This window comes from Balaenoptera acutorostrata, chromosome 16 (genome assembly GCF_949987535.1).
Source record: "Balaenoptera acutorostrata chromosome 16, mBalAcu1.1, whole genome shotgun sequence".
In the NCBI taxonomy this organism is placed as follows: domain Eukaryota; kingdom Metazoa; phylum Chordata; class Mammalia; order Artiodactyla; family Balaenopteridae; genus Balaenoptera; species Balaenoptera acutorostrata.
The window spans coordinates 73,243,592-73,257,157 of NC_080079.1; the positions used below are offsets into that span (position 1 = coordinate 73,243,592).

The 13,566-nt window shown below is 42.9% G+C and overlaps 1 protein-coding gene across 7 annotated transcripts in view; it reads right to left on the reverse strand.

Moving 5' to 3' along the window:
* Nucleotides 1-5,682: 5,682 nt before the first annotated feature.
* The window catches only part of EGLN1 (egl-9 family hypoxia inducible factor 1), a 57,754-nt gene continuing 49,870 nt past the window's right edge, over nucleotides 5,683-13,566 (reverse strand). The window contains exons 3-6 of one of the 7 annotated variants that reach the window (XR_009005626.1): nucleotides 12,016-12,152; nucleotides 9,277-9,344; nucleotides 8,852-8,959; nucleotides 5,683-8,234 (exon numbers count right to left, since the gene is read on the reverse strand). Coding sequence is in view for 4 of the 7 variants with exons in the window: in XM_057530708.1 (XP_057386691.1) it covers nucleotides 8,170-8,234; nucleotides 9,277-9,344; nucleotides 12,016-12,152 (270 nt within the window). In the remaining 3 variants the exon portion in view is untranslated. Of the gene's footprint in view, nucleotides 8,235-8,851; nucleotides 8,960-9,276; nucleotides 9,345-9,955; nucleotides 10,154-12,015; nucleotides 12,153-13,566 lie in introns of those variants that run through there. The other 6 variants (XR_009005624.1, XM_057530708.1, XR_009005625.1 and 3 more) reach the window with 6 other exon arrangements.

Here is a 13,566-nt window from a genome sequence, read left to right on the forward strand (position 1 = left end):
TTGGGGTCAACCTTTAAATGTTGTTGCCCTTCATGTTGGAGAGATGGGGTGGGGAGAAGGGGAGCAGACTTGACTAATACAAGAATTTGCTGTTTTTTAAAGTCAAGATTATACAATGTCTAGCAAAGCAACTTTAGACTTAGAAAGTATAGTAGACTTTTATAGTAGACTATAAATGCGTATCCTAACTGGAAATTCTAAGGTGGGTGGGAAAATGGGACAAAAATCTCAGAGTATCCCATTGTCCTAAAGCTCTGAGCTTGTGGTTTGTTTTTTTTTTCCCCAAAGCTTAGAGGAGTTTTAATTAGAATGTCAAAGTGAAACAGGCGCTGTATCTTCCTGCAGATTTAGTACCCAGTTGGGATCCTGTGCCTGGGGCACAGGCGGTATCTCCTCTCACTGGGCTGCTTGGTGAAAAAGGGGAGCTCTTTTTGCAGTTCAGTCCTTATTGAGGGGCAGTGGGTTCCTGTTGTTCTTTGTCTCAATTTTTTGTCCTTGAGGCTATTGGTGCCTTTTTAGAAATCTGTTGTGTTTGTTGTTGACTAAGTAGCATATCCACCAAATGAAGTGAAACTCTATCGGACATTTATTATTACAGATTAAATTGCCTGGGGAGTTGAAATTAACAGAAAAGGATGCAATGTGGAGACCAGCTCTGGTTTTCTTTTATTTTTCTAACATTCCACTAGAATGTTAGAAGTTATATAATTCCATACACATCATCACACACCTTTTGATATGAAAAGTGAAAGAAAGACTTGATCTTCTTAAGTGACTCAGGAATCATCTCAATATTAAAATTTACACCATTGTAGACTGTAATACAGAAACAAGCCGCTGTTCGCTTTCTTCAGTTCTGGTGCTAATAAACCTACCAAAAGATTTATGCCCTCTGGCTTAACTGAACACCAGATGGCGCTCTTAGTAAATTAAATTTCTCTGAAAGACCGGAGGCAAAGCAAAGCCAAAAGGATATAAGGGAGAAACTTCAACGGGAACAGTCATTGCTACTCACAAAGGGAGAAGATAGATAGGTTAGGATCTCAAGTCCTGAGAGAGGAGGGGACACAGCATGGCCAAGAGTGTGTGCTTGTTCAAACAAACGAGGACCGATCTACAGGGCACCTTAACCTCCCTAGACTTGTTTTCACCTCATGTTCCACTCTGAACCCTAACGAACATACGGCAAAACCTGGTACTCCCCAACAGACAGTCTTCCAGACACGGTGGGACCTACACTTTCTACTGCTTTCACAACCATAGTACTGTTCCTTTGAATGTCTGGCACTTCTTATTTTGTTGTGTATCATAATCTAGGTTAGTCTGAAAGCTTCCTAGGACGTAATGCCCTTTGCCCCTGTATCAGAGGTCCAGGAGAACGAAGGGCAGCCTGCTGTTACATTCTTGGTGTTAAGTGAATGACATGGCGAGGCACTTCTCGACTTCCATTGTTACCTCCTTTTGCAAAAACATCTGAATGTAACACTGACTCTTCCCCATACTTCCCTGAAGAATCAAAGTGTATTTTCAAGATAGGATATTTTTAAGACCCAAATCATTCCAGGTTATAAGCATGCCTTGCAAACTAAATATATGAAAATCTGCATCTACATGAAAGAAAACTGGATTTTTTTTTAAACAAAAGATTCCTCACAGGATTCCTTTATGTATTTGCATACATTTAAAATAATTCCATAGGTAAGATGCACCCAGACACCTGTTCAGTTGCATTCTTAACATCAGATATTCAAATAGCCACCTCCATAGGATCCCAGAGGGGAGGATGGAGTCCAACTTCTTGGCATGTCTGTGAGAGCCACCGGTGTTATTTGTAGACTGTTCATTCTCATTGGTATAGCAGGCGTGTATGTGTCCATTCTGCTTTCTAACTCTTTGTGCCTATTTTATTTTGTACTTTGGGCTCCTTTCCTACTTTTTTTTTTAATGACCTTCATTATATATTCAGTTGAATCTGTTCTTCCTGGGGTACCTCACAATTTAATCTTTTTAATTTTGTCATTTTCAATTTCTCTACTGAGTTACATCAGCTCTTGTTTCACAGCTTCCTGAGGAATCTTTTGGTCCATTTTTGTTCTGAGATTTTGAATTTCGAATTTCAGGTGTTAATTTTTATTCCTGCCAAGTCAAGTCCTGTTGGAGGATATTTAGTTCACACCAAATATTGTTGCAGTTTTCTTCTGCCTTATGGTTGAGGGGAGAATTTTCAGCAGCTATACTTCTCGTTTTTTTTCTTCTTATAGATAGTAGTGTTTGTAGATATTTTCTTCCCTTTTTGGCTCATTTTGAAAGGTATTCTTTTCCTTGACTTGCAGAAACAGTTGGTTCGATGTAGGCAAGGGTGAGGGGTTTCTGATTCAATAGTGTTTTCTTCTGTTGGAACAGTGAAATACGGTATTTCTCAGAGATGACACTTTTCTTTGTGAGGGGGTAGGGGCTTAGAGTCTCACCGGATTCTGTAATTTTATTTTTCTAAGACCCTTACTTCCTTCTTTCACTTTATCATCAAGCCTCCAGGAGACATCTCCCCCTGTCCCAGACACGGTACCTTCCTCACACAGCCCCCTTCAATCTCGTTCAGACTTCCCCTTGATGCTCCAGTGGGCAGCGCTGCGATGCACCGGTGTGAGGTGCCAGTATCCCCATCACTCGTGCTGGGGGCCCTGTTTTTACCCTGTGTGCTGCCACCGCTAGGCCCCCTGCCCTTGTCCCTTTGCCATATAGTTTCCACCTGCCTCTGCCTTCATAGGAATTCTGATGGCGGCTCTAGTTTCCCATAAGCTGAACTTTTTTCTGTGTCTCACACTTATGCTGCAGGTACAGGTTACAGGTGACTTTGTTGGGAAGATAGTGAAAGAGATTCGGATTTAGGCAGCAACTACTTTTCCTTGGAAAACCAGAAGCTCAAGGACTCCCCCCTTGAATATGAACACACAAGCAAGAACTATCAGATCTGGGAGGAAAGCTTCTAACCTGACAGACAAAAATTAAAACCAACAGAAAACAATGTTCAATACTGTGTCTATTCAACAGAATAGGTTTTTCTATATTTTAAAAATTCAGAGAACATAAAAGAGAGCTCTTGAAAATTAAAAACGTGAGAGCAGACATGAAACCCTTGCGGGCAGAACTGAAAAAGACATGTCTCCTCGGAAAAGGACAAAGACGCAGAGGAAGCAGACGACAGCAACTGGCTCAAAGCTGAGGTGCACTGTCTGAATGACGGGGGTTCAGAAAGAGCAGAGAGGATGGAGGGGAGAAACAATTTAAGAAAACATCCCCGAATGTACGGCACGAATTTACAGTTCGCATACCTAGCGTATTGGCAGAGAACGGGCACACTGTAAAATGGTGGAGCCCTGGGGACAAAGAATTACTCCGTGAGCTTCCACAGAGGAAAAGCAGATGACGTGTAAAGAATTAGAAACTGGAACGGCTTCAGATTTCTCAGCATCCACACTGCAACTCAGAACCTGGACAATGCCTTCAAAATTCTGAAGGATAATTATTTCCAAGCTAGATTTCTAAACTCAGGCAAGTTACCAATTAAATGTGAGGGTCCAAAAAAAAAAAAGACATTGGTCTCAGAAAACTGAGCTCCCACATACTCCTTCACAGAACGTGCTGAAGGCCAGGCCCACCAGATTGAGGAAGTAAACCAAGACGGAGGAAGACATGGGACCCAGGTAATGGGAGACCCAACGGAGAGTGGCGATAGGACCTCCAGAACAACGTGGAAGGACGTCTAGGGAAGACGGCTGTGCGCCAGGCACAGAGGACAACCACTCCAGGTTCTTGCAGGTTAGACGCCACGGGGGAAAACGAAAGATCAAGCAAGACATTAAGAAAAAAGTAAACTGTGGGAAAGTCATCATGGTTTATTCTGTGTCTCACCTTTGAATTAGCACAAATAGCCTTTTTCTTTTTTTCCGCCTGTGCCGCGCAGCATGTGGGATCCTAGTTCCCCAACCAGGCATCGAGCCCGTGCCCCCTGCAGTGGAAGCGCAGTGTCCTAACCACTGGATCACCAGGGAAGGACCTCCAGGGAAGTCCCAGATAGTCTAACATTAATGTGACCTAAGTTACAATGTAATTAGATAAGGAGATCGGGGAGGTGTGGCAGGGGCAGTGGAGGAGGGCTGGAGAGACCCCTGTATTCTTACCTCCCATGTGGGGAAGTTAGGAGATAAATGTCAAACACTGAAGAATCAAGAATGTAGCGACACAACTGCATTATTAAGAACTAACCGGGCACATACTCAAAGAATCACTTAGAAGAGTTGAAATCTTTTCTCAGGGGAAGAACACAAGGGGCCGTTTTCCTTAACAACCCTTACAGAACAAGTTGACTTGGCTACGTGTGCATTTATACCTTTGACTTAGAAAACTGTAAAGGCATTTTATAGAAGAAGAGCATAGAAATATAACAATTTTGGCAGAAAAAGGCCTAATCTCAATGAAAGATCTCATCCAGTAACTCCCTATCCAATAACGTCTACACCACCTGTTCAGAGTGCAGAGATGATCCATTCGATAAGAGCTTTAGCTGCCTGCAGCTGTGTGGGCTCTCCCTGTCTTATGAACTGGTTTATATTTAAGTGTTTTCTACTTGTAACACTCTTCCCGGCTCATGAGGCCGCGCCCTTTATACATATCATTGGTCCAATGGTCCGTCCTTGAGCACTGCCATGTTTCAGGTGAAATTTAATTGCTGGTCAACATCATGAGAAGACTCTGCCTTAAAATCAACAGCAGAATCTGGGGAACGTATTCCTGGCATTAAGATGTCTAAAAACCTATTCTTGAAGCAGTGGAGACTGGGTACTTCTGAAAGTCCATGTACAATTATATTATTAAATATGTGGTATAAATACATAAAATTGCCATCCACAACCGAGAGACAGCTCTCATCCTTGAACCCTGTGCGTCTTGGGAAAAACGTGTTTCACTTAGGTCACACACAACTCTAAGATTGGAGCTACTGTGCTTGTTTTCAGATGAAAAGGGCTCCGAAGGTCACGCAATTAAGTGGCTGAGCCAGAACTAAACAGATGTGTCAATCCTGTCTGGGCTCTTTTTACCACACTACCAAATTTAATTAAGTCTTCATCCCTAACTCATCTGCCCTCTCCTTTAATCCACGCAGGTATATTTCAGCACAATTGTCCAAAATGCCCTAGGATAGGTTGGGATATAACAAAAACACCATACCAAAAAATATTTTAAATAAGAGATAAATGAACATGTATGTTGACCTCATATTGTGAGAGCTCTTCAGTTTCTTGCATACACACATAGGACACCTGTGACGGTCAGCGATAAAACCTAGTGGCCCTTCCTTTTTGCAGCAGAGGGGCGACACAGATATGCTCGACAGCGTAAAAATCCTAGTAAAAGGGCAAGAATCCAAATGTGGAGAATCCAGAGAGAACTCATGGAGCCCGTGGACCCAGTCCAGGTACTCCCAGGATGTCGCTGAAATTGTCGGGCTCCCATGTTTACTGTTCTCTCTCTTCCCCCTGTTATCATTTATAAAAGGCAATACCAAACGCTCTGGACTGAACTAGAGATGTGTGATAGAAAAGCACATTATCGGACGGAAGGGCCCATTAAGAAAGTCAGTGTATGATAAAGGATTAAAAAAAACAACAGAAGACAGGCGGAAATAAGCATAATTTTTTCAAGAACATTTATACATCTTTTTAATTAGATTAGCTTTACAAGCATCTTGAGAGCTTTTTCATAATGAAACGCCGCTTTTCAAATTACATGACTTTATAGTCTATCTGTAGATGAATCCTCAAATTCTTTGCCTGCTGTTGATAAAGGTCTGTGTTTTACGGCTGGTTAATACGGTGAATAAAAACAGCATTAGAAGCTCTATCTTTAACCAGGATTAAACACATATAGGCCACAAAAAGTTTTAAATTTTGTTTTATATAGAGTCCTGCTTGGTGACAAGTTAACGGTCCCACTAACATGAAATGAACAGATTTTAAATGGATATTAAAGGAATGGCTATCCCGATTTCTCGATCCTTTCACAACAATCTCCAAGAACTTATATAAACTTTTCCAAAAGAAAAACCAAAAAACCCAAAACTTAAAACCTGTCTGGCGAGCAAAACCCACAGGTAGTAGAATCTGACACTTTGCACAACTGCAGAGAAACACATCTGAATGACACAGGGGCTCCCAGATTAAAAGGCTGTTGCTGTACACCTTCACAGACAAGCCTCCCATCCACATCATACGATTTCTACTAGACCTAAAAATAACAGCGCTTTTGAGTTGTGGCCTCAGGCAGCGCACTGCACTGCAGGCCAGGTGGCAAAGACAACTTGCGCTCGGGGAGGGTTGGAGGGCAGGGGGCAGAGGCACTTACTGTTGAGACGTTCCGCTGTATTATATGGAACTAGGAGAGGAAGTGGAACGAAACTGCACATGGGTGAGGAAAAACAACAGTCAACTGTAATTGTCTCCTGCAAGTTCTCCGGAAGTGAGATCACAATACTGAATATTTAATCCCACCCTAAGTCCACACTGTCAGTTCACTAAACAATTTTTTTTTCATGTTTTACATGAACAATAGCAATCTTTTAATAAAAATTACTGAGCTTTCCATAGAAAAGGTCTCTAATTGAGTACAAACTATACAGATGCTAAAACTGTCATAGGTTGAAATATACAGAAATATTTCTGTACGCTCACATTATTTTGGCAAAGAAGATCAAGGATAGAGATGGAAAACTGAAGTGGGCAAGGTCTTACACGCATAATTCATGCAAAATACAGATACCACCCTTTGGGCTTTGCTGAAGAGCCTAGGAAACTTAAGTCTAAGACACCCGTCCTAATTCAGGTGTTAAATAACAGAAGTCTGGGAGGCCTTGTGTGATTTTGTAGTATTCCCCCTTTTTTTCCTGAAAAGTAAAAAAGCAAACTCATAAAACATAAAAGTGTCTGTTTTTTTGCTTCGTGTTTTGTGTTTTTAAGCTAAACATCCATCTTTCAGTACTGACGAAGAGCGCTGTGTCTGGGGAGTGCGTCAGCAGTGGTCTGAGGCGTCACTAACGTTAAGTCTGTAACGACACCGTTCAGTCTGGATACGCACAGTCTCCCCTTGACGCTACCCAACAGGAACGAGGTTCTGACCTGCTGACCAGATGGGCACAGGAGTAGGAAGAAAACGTAACAGCAAAATCAAAAGTACAATCAACCTGACGGGAAGCAAAAGGAAAAGTCTTAGCAAAGGGGACAGTATCTTCTACATCTATAGGATATATATACCTGAAAACATAAGAAAGCCCTTTATCTTGGGAACTTGATGCTGAGGATAGCCTCAAGTTCATTTAGTGCCAGTCGCTTTAGTTTTTTTAAAATGTAACTTACAAGATAAAACCTTTTTACTGTGTATTTTTTCTTACAAAACATGAACTAAAAGTTATTGGTAGTCAACGGTGATGGTTTTACTGTTATGTTTCACTATTAACAATGTCAGAAAAACAACAGCAGCAATTTTTAAGAGTTCAAATTAGTGTAAGACAAGACTACAAAACAATCTGATTTTTCAGTTGGTGATTAAAGTGCTCCTTTTCTTATTTTAAGTAAAAAGAAAATTAAAGTAATCATTAGTCACTGGCAACAATCATTGTAAGAGGCCTTTTAGGGCAAAATTTAATAGTACGAAGAGGTTTACAAAAATAGATTGATGCTATTTTGGGGAATAATACTGTAATTTTTTTCTCAATTCAGTTTTGATAAATTGTACCTGATCATACAAAAATTACTTCAAATTCAAACTTGACTATATAAAAAAGGGAGAGATGAAATGAAGTCAGCTAGATGACAGATCTGGCAAAATATAAGAATGAAAAACTTCTACCTAGGGCACTTATTTCATGTCCGGATGTAAATGCCACTTTCAGCTGATAACTTATATCCCTCCCATCGCAGGTTTGGAGTCAATCATGCGGTACAAAGCCACACAGTCAAGATCTTCGTTTTGATGCAACACAAAAAAGTTGTTTCTGTTTCCTTAAATTGCCAACTGGTGGTCTGTTTTCTTTGTCCCATTTATTCGTATTCACAAGTTAACAAATAGCGTCAATAATTACTGTAGATGAAGTGGGGTATTGCTGGATCAAAGGCTCTATAAGACGTCTTTACTGATTGAATCAGAAGGTTTATTGAGTTCAACCCTCACACCTTTTTCACCTGCAAGGTAAAAAAAAAAAAAAAGAATTCATTCATTCAGTAAGCACCACAGAGCTTCTGTTACTGCTTCCCACTGAGTCCCTAACAGTATGCACAGTGTTTCAGCTTTGCAAACACACATCATCTGAAAATGATCACGCTTGCACTTCCGAAAGCTACCCTCAGGACTGTACTACGAGGCACGCACAGACGCTGAACTAGTAAACACTCACAGGGAAAAATCCTCCTCTACACAGAGAGAACGATTTTTGTCTCCTTTTATTCGAAAAGCAACTCGAAGTGCTGTAAGAGCAGTGTGTCCAGCATCACCGAAGGCGCACTGCTAGGCTTCTGGCACAAAGAGTGACTTTAAAAATGCACAGAAAATGCGCGAACATTCGACTTCTATAGTTTTATAAAAGGCTGATGCGGGATTATCAACGGGCTCATAAAAATCCAGCTAGTTAAATCAGTAATATGAACAAACTTGAGCAGGTGTGTGGAGATACAAGGTAGGGTTAAAGACAAGACAGGTCAGTGGTCCATCTGATGGAGACCTCAGACCCAACCGCTCCAGGAGACACTCCGTAACTGGGGGTGACCTATGGACGCCACTGGCAGACACGGACTCCACGTGCCTGTCTGCTTTACTGACTTCAGCATCTCAATTCATCTCCTTTGTATTAATTTTCTTCATGTCCACATTTAACATGGAAGACCTGGAGTACTCTTCAGAGCATGTACATCTAAAAAGGAAAGGATATTATTACCTCTCCTCTGCGGGGAGAATGAGAGGAAGCCAGCCTGTGACTGAAAAGGATTATCACAGAAAAACTCAGCTTGTACTCAAATGATTTTCCCAGACTTCTTTGTCTCAAACTTTCCTCATCTTTGGGCAATTTTGATGGTTCAAGAGAACAATGAAGATGACTTAAGAGCAGTCCTCTTAAATAGGGGAATTAAGAATCTGCCGGAAACAAGGAGCGAGTCTTCTGGCTCGTGGAAAGCGCTGCCTGGCTGCGGGGTCTCTTCCTTCCAGTGTACCCTGGCCCCGAATGTTTACCTGTTAGATATTTTACTTTAGCTCGTGCTCTCTCATCTGCATCAAAATACCAAACAGTTATTGCGTACCTAAAAGAAAATTCAGAATAGCGTAAGAATGATCACACTGGGGAAAACAAAGCATATGCTGTTGCAAAGGTCTACTAAAGCTTGCAATGCCAAAACAGTGCCTAACTTGGGGTGACATCAGATGATAAGGGAGCACAGTGACAACCCACTTACTTAATCAGCCGTCCCAATGCTCAGGAGTATCGCAGAGAACCAGGAGGAGCTAGAATTTATGTGGCAGAGTTGATGACTTTTTATGACTTTCTTAATACCTACTTAACCTACTTGATTATCTGTTTTGCAAGCCCACAGCAGATCAGAAACAGACAATAAGAAGGTAAGAGTGGCTGTTACAGAAAAAGCACACTATCAATAGCACAAGTTCTAGAAGAAAAGAAGAGAAACAGAGAAGGACTCAAGGCCAGGGGCCCTGTAGGCAAGGGAGGGCTGACGGTCTCCACCACTTCTGAGGACATCACTACACACATACCAGCAAAAAATCGTGATGGGGGTTTACAATTTTACAACCTGGAGTCATCCAGAAGCTAAATTATGCTAAGCATTTTTTAGGATTTTTATCAAAGCAGTTATACTATGTTTTGTTACATTTTTCTGAAAATTTCATCACTCACTTGGAATATCTCATTTCACAAATAATGAAGAATCTCTGGTTTATTAAATACCACAAGGCACTCAGTTACAGCTTTTGGTACCAATAACGTGGAAAATGTGCACACACCACAGGAAGTGAAAGCATGCTACAAATGATCAGCTCCTGAGTAGAACGTAGCAATCGGTCAGAGTGTCCTGCGGCTTCTGGCCAGTGTTCGCTGGGGGGAAAGCAACACTGACTGATCAAATGAAGAGCCAGCAAACGTGACAGAACTAAATCCTGTAACACATCGGAAGCAACGAGTCAAAGGCAGAGTAGAGTCGGAGTCTGGGAGTCTGGGCAGCGGGGGAGGCCAAAGCCCCAGCCCACTCAGCTGGAAAGGGACAGAGCTGAGCTCAAGGTCTGGCCTCCCGGCTTCCAGAGCTCCAGCCCCTCTCCTACCACGCAGCCTCTTCTATCCTGTCAGGCGGCCGGGGCAATAGGGAAGGTGCACAGACAACACTTTCCTGTGTCTTCTGCACCTGCCCTAAACTTTTAGTTACTTAGTCATCAGAGTTCTCATACCTGCCCCAAGGCCTTCCCAGAAGACAGCTGTAAAGTACCAGGCGTCGCCCTGCTTCTCCTGCCCTATCCCCCCACCCATCTGTCTAGAGGCTCCTCCTCCCCACGGCCACCTCTGCTGGACTTCCACAGCCTCGCCCTTCGCTCCCGGCCTTTGCCGACGCTGCCCTACTCCCCGCTCCTCCTCGCTCCAGGCCCAGTGGCGACACTGGACCCATCGATTCCAATTCAACAGCCCCGTCTCCCTCCTCCAAACCCCTGGAGCACTCCATAATCGTCTGGCATCTATTTACCACCTAAAATGTTGGTTCTATCTTCATCTAGAAAGGCTACAACCACACCGTATTCGAGATTCCATAAAAAGGAAGGTGTGTGAAGCGGTTTCTGGGGCAGAGACGGGCACTGGGGGGAACGAGAGGCGAGACGGGGATTCAGGACGGCGCGCCGTGGGATGTGACGGGACCCCGGCCTCCACCCAGGGACTCTCTTGGCCGCTAGCCACCCTGCTCAGCCGGCACTCACTACGATGCATCAGGGCTGAGGCAACAGGGCTCGGAGAGACGCAAGAAGGAGGGACAGGTGACAGAGTCTTCAGAGTCTGAACCGCATCAAATGCTGGCCCGTCTCTGACATCATCATCAAGAGGCAGCTCTTCTCCCTGCGTACCTAAGGGATCTCGGCAACTGCATGCCGGTGATTCACTACTGTAATGTTCAAAGTCCCTTCTATAATGAAAAATAGGTATTTAAAGAGTAGCACTTTTTTTTCCCCAAATATTCATTTTGGTAACAATGTCTGTAACATCTTCCATTTTAATAGTCTAAACATTTTAATTGGGTCATGGTAAATGGTAAAAGAAATGTTTTTAAGAATACATTAAACATAATAGGTTTAGAAAACTAAACTTTGTAGGAAGAGAGTGTAACGTAGAAAATAATGCAGAGAAGCGTGTAACAAGCCTGACAGATGCTTACTGTTAAAGCTGAAGGGTGATTTTTCTAACATTAACTCCCAAATAACTCTTCTCTCCTTGTCTTTGCTCTACTCGTCTTCCTCTGTATGTCTCCTCTCTGGTTATGTGTTTTTCTTTTCTGTATCATTTTTCTACGTCATCCCTCTGCCCCCCACCCCTGACGGACCACCTTTAACAAAGCTGCCCTTTCCCTTCTCTATCTAATCTTTATTCCCCACGTGAATACTCTCACCAGATCCGAGAACGGATAGTAGTTAAGAGATGCACAAAACAAGGAAACGGGGCTGGGAAGACGGGAGCCCCGTGCTTCCCTGTCTGACCCCAGACAAGGAGAGGCTGTGCAAAGAGACTCACAAGCATTTGGTACCAACTGTGAATCAATCTTATAGAATTATTCAAATTAAACAGTTACGACCGAGGCCCTATGACAAAGGCAAGTGAAGAACAGGAAAATACGCATTAGAAAATGTTCATGTTTATCCTAGCTACCCCCTCCTACCCTACCATCCTCTTTACCAATTCTTTCTTAAAGGGAGGACTACTACCTTGTAGCGTATGCTGGTTGTACTTCATGAGGGTTGCGACGGTCGGACCAGAAAAACAGCAGTCTATCAAACCTGGGTTCAATGTCAGCAAACTGGGCCTTGCCTTCCGGGAAAATTCGAAGTATACCTCCACTTACCTAGGAAAAGGGCCAAATATGTAAGCATGAGTGACCAAGAATGCTACAAAATTAAATTTAGGGGGGAAAAAGACCGATTCAGGATATCAGAAGTCTTAGATCGATTATTCACAAATATATCTCGGTTAACGAGGTCGGAAGGTGAGCTGAGATTTCAAGTACATGCACCAATACAAGGAAACATTCATTCCTTCTTTTAGGGAATTTTGTAAATACTTGATGAGACAGATGTATATGATCTGAACTCAAAAGTCTTAAAATGACACTTGAAAGCCTGAAAAACTAGTAAGCATTTCTTATTTATGTATGGTGATGATTTGCTTAACCTACTCTTAAAAATGTATCCATAGCTAGTCACCTTGACTAAATTACTACAAATGGTTTAAGTATGTCAAAGAACCAGCTCTCTGCCCTTAATTGGGCAGTCACAAATCTAATGCCTTTCAAGGAATTCACTAAATCAGTAGAAAGTGTCATTTGTCATCAGCGCTGCAGTCATTATTAGAAACTGTAGCTCTCCCTCCCCAGACTGGGCCTGACACATCGATGACTCCCTGCCTGTACAACTGGACTCCCTTCACAAAGGATCATTACTATTTACCCCAGCAAATATCCTTCTCTGTTTGGGACCAGACGGACTCACCTATTCACTCCGATACTGACTGGGTGTCTATTGTTCTGGGACCTGTCCTGGGCCCTGGGTGCAGAGTAGGAAATAATTCAGACAGATGTTGTCCTTGTGGTAATTATAATCTGGGGGGCGGGGGGAGTAAAGCGAGGTAAACCCCACCCAAGTGAGTAGCTCTTCACCCTTGGAAAACTAAACTCCTAACAGGTAGACTCTTAAATTGAAAGGCACATTGATACTTGATCAGGACACCACGGAGGCTGAGGCTATTCCTCGGTTCCACGACAGCCAGAGAAGCTGTTTACAGGCTCACTGTCAAGTAAGATAGATTCAAGCTACTCGGCCCCCTTGCCTTCCTTCCTCAGGTTCCAGCGTTGTTCCGAGCGACTCCCAAAGCACTCATGCAGACATCTACAAGCGCTCTAGACTGTGACCGAGAACACGCTGAAAATGTTCAGAGACACGTAGTTGAAGCGTCCAGTCTTCCTCTGGGACACGTTCCCTGATCGCTGAATTAGGCGACCTCCCACGTGTTCCCACAGCGATCTGTCCTGCACTTGGCAAAGCCAACTGTAATCGTCCGTCTACTGACCTGTACCCTCCACTGCAGCCCAAGCTCTGGGAGGGACAGTTCTATTTCTGCTGTTTCCAGCACCCAAAACAACTTCTGCCACAGTGTACATATTCAGTGAAAGTTTTCAGTTTCACATACAAAAATACTGAAGACTTTTTTCTGCTTATAAGCTAACTTAAAAACAATGTATTAATGACCTTGGACAGGTCATA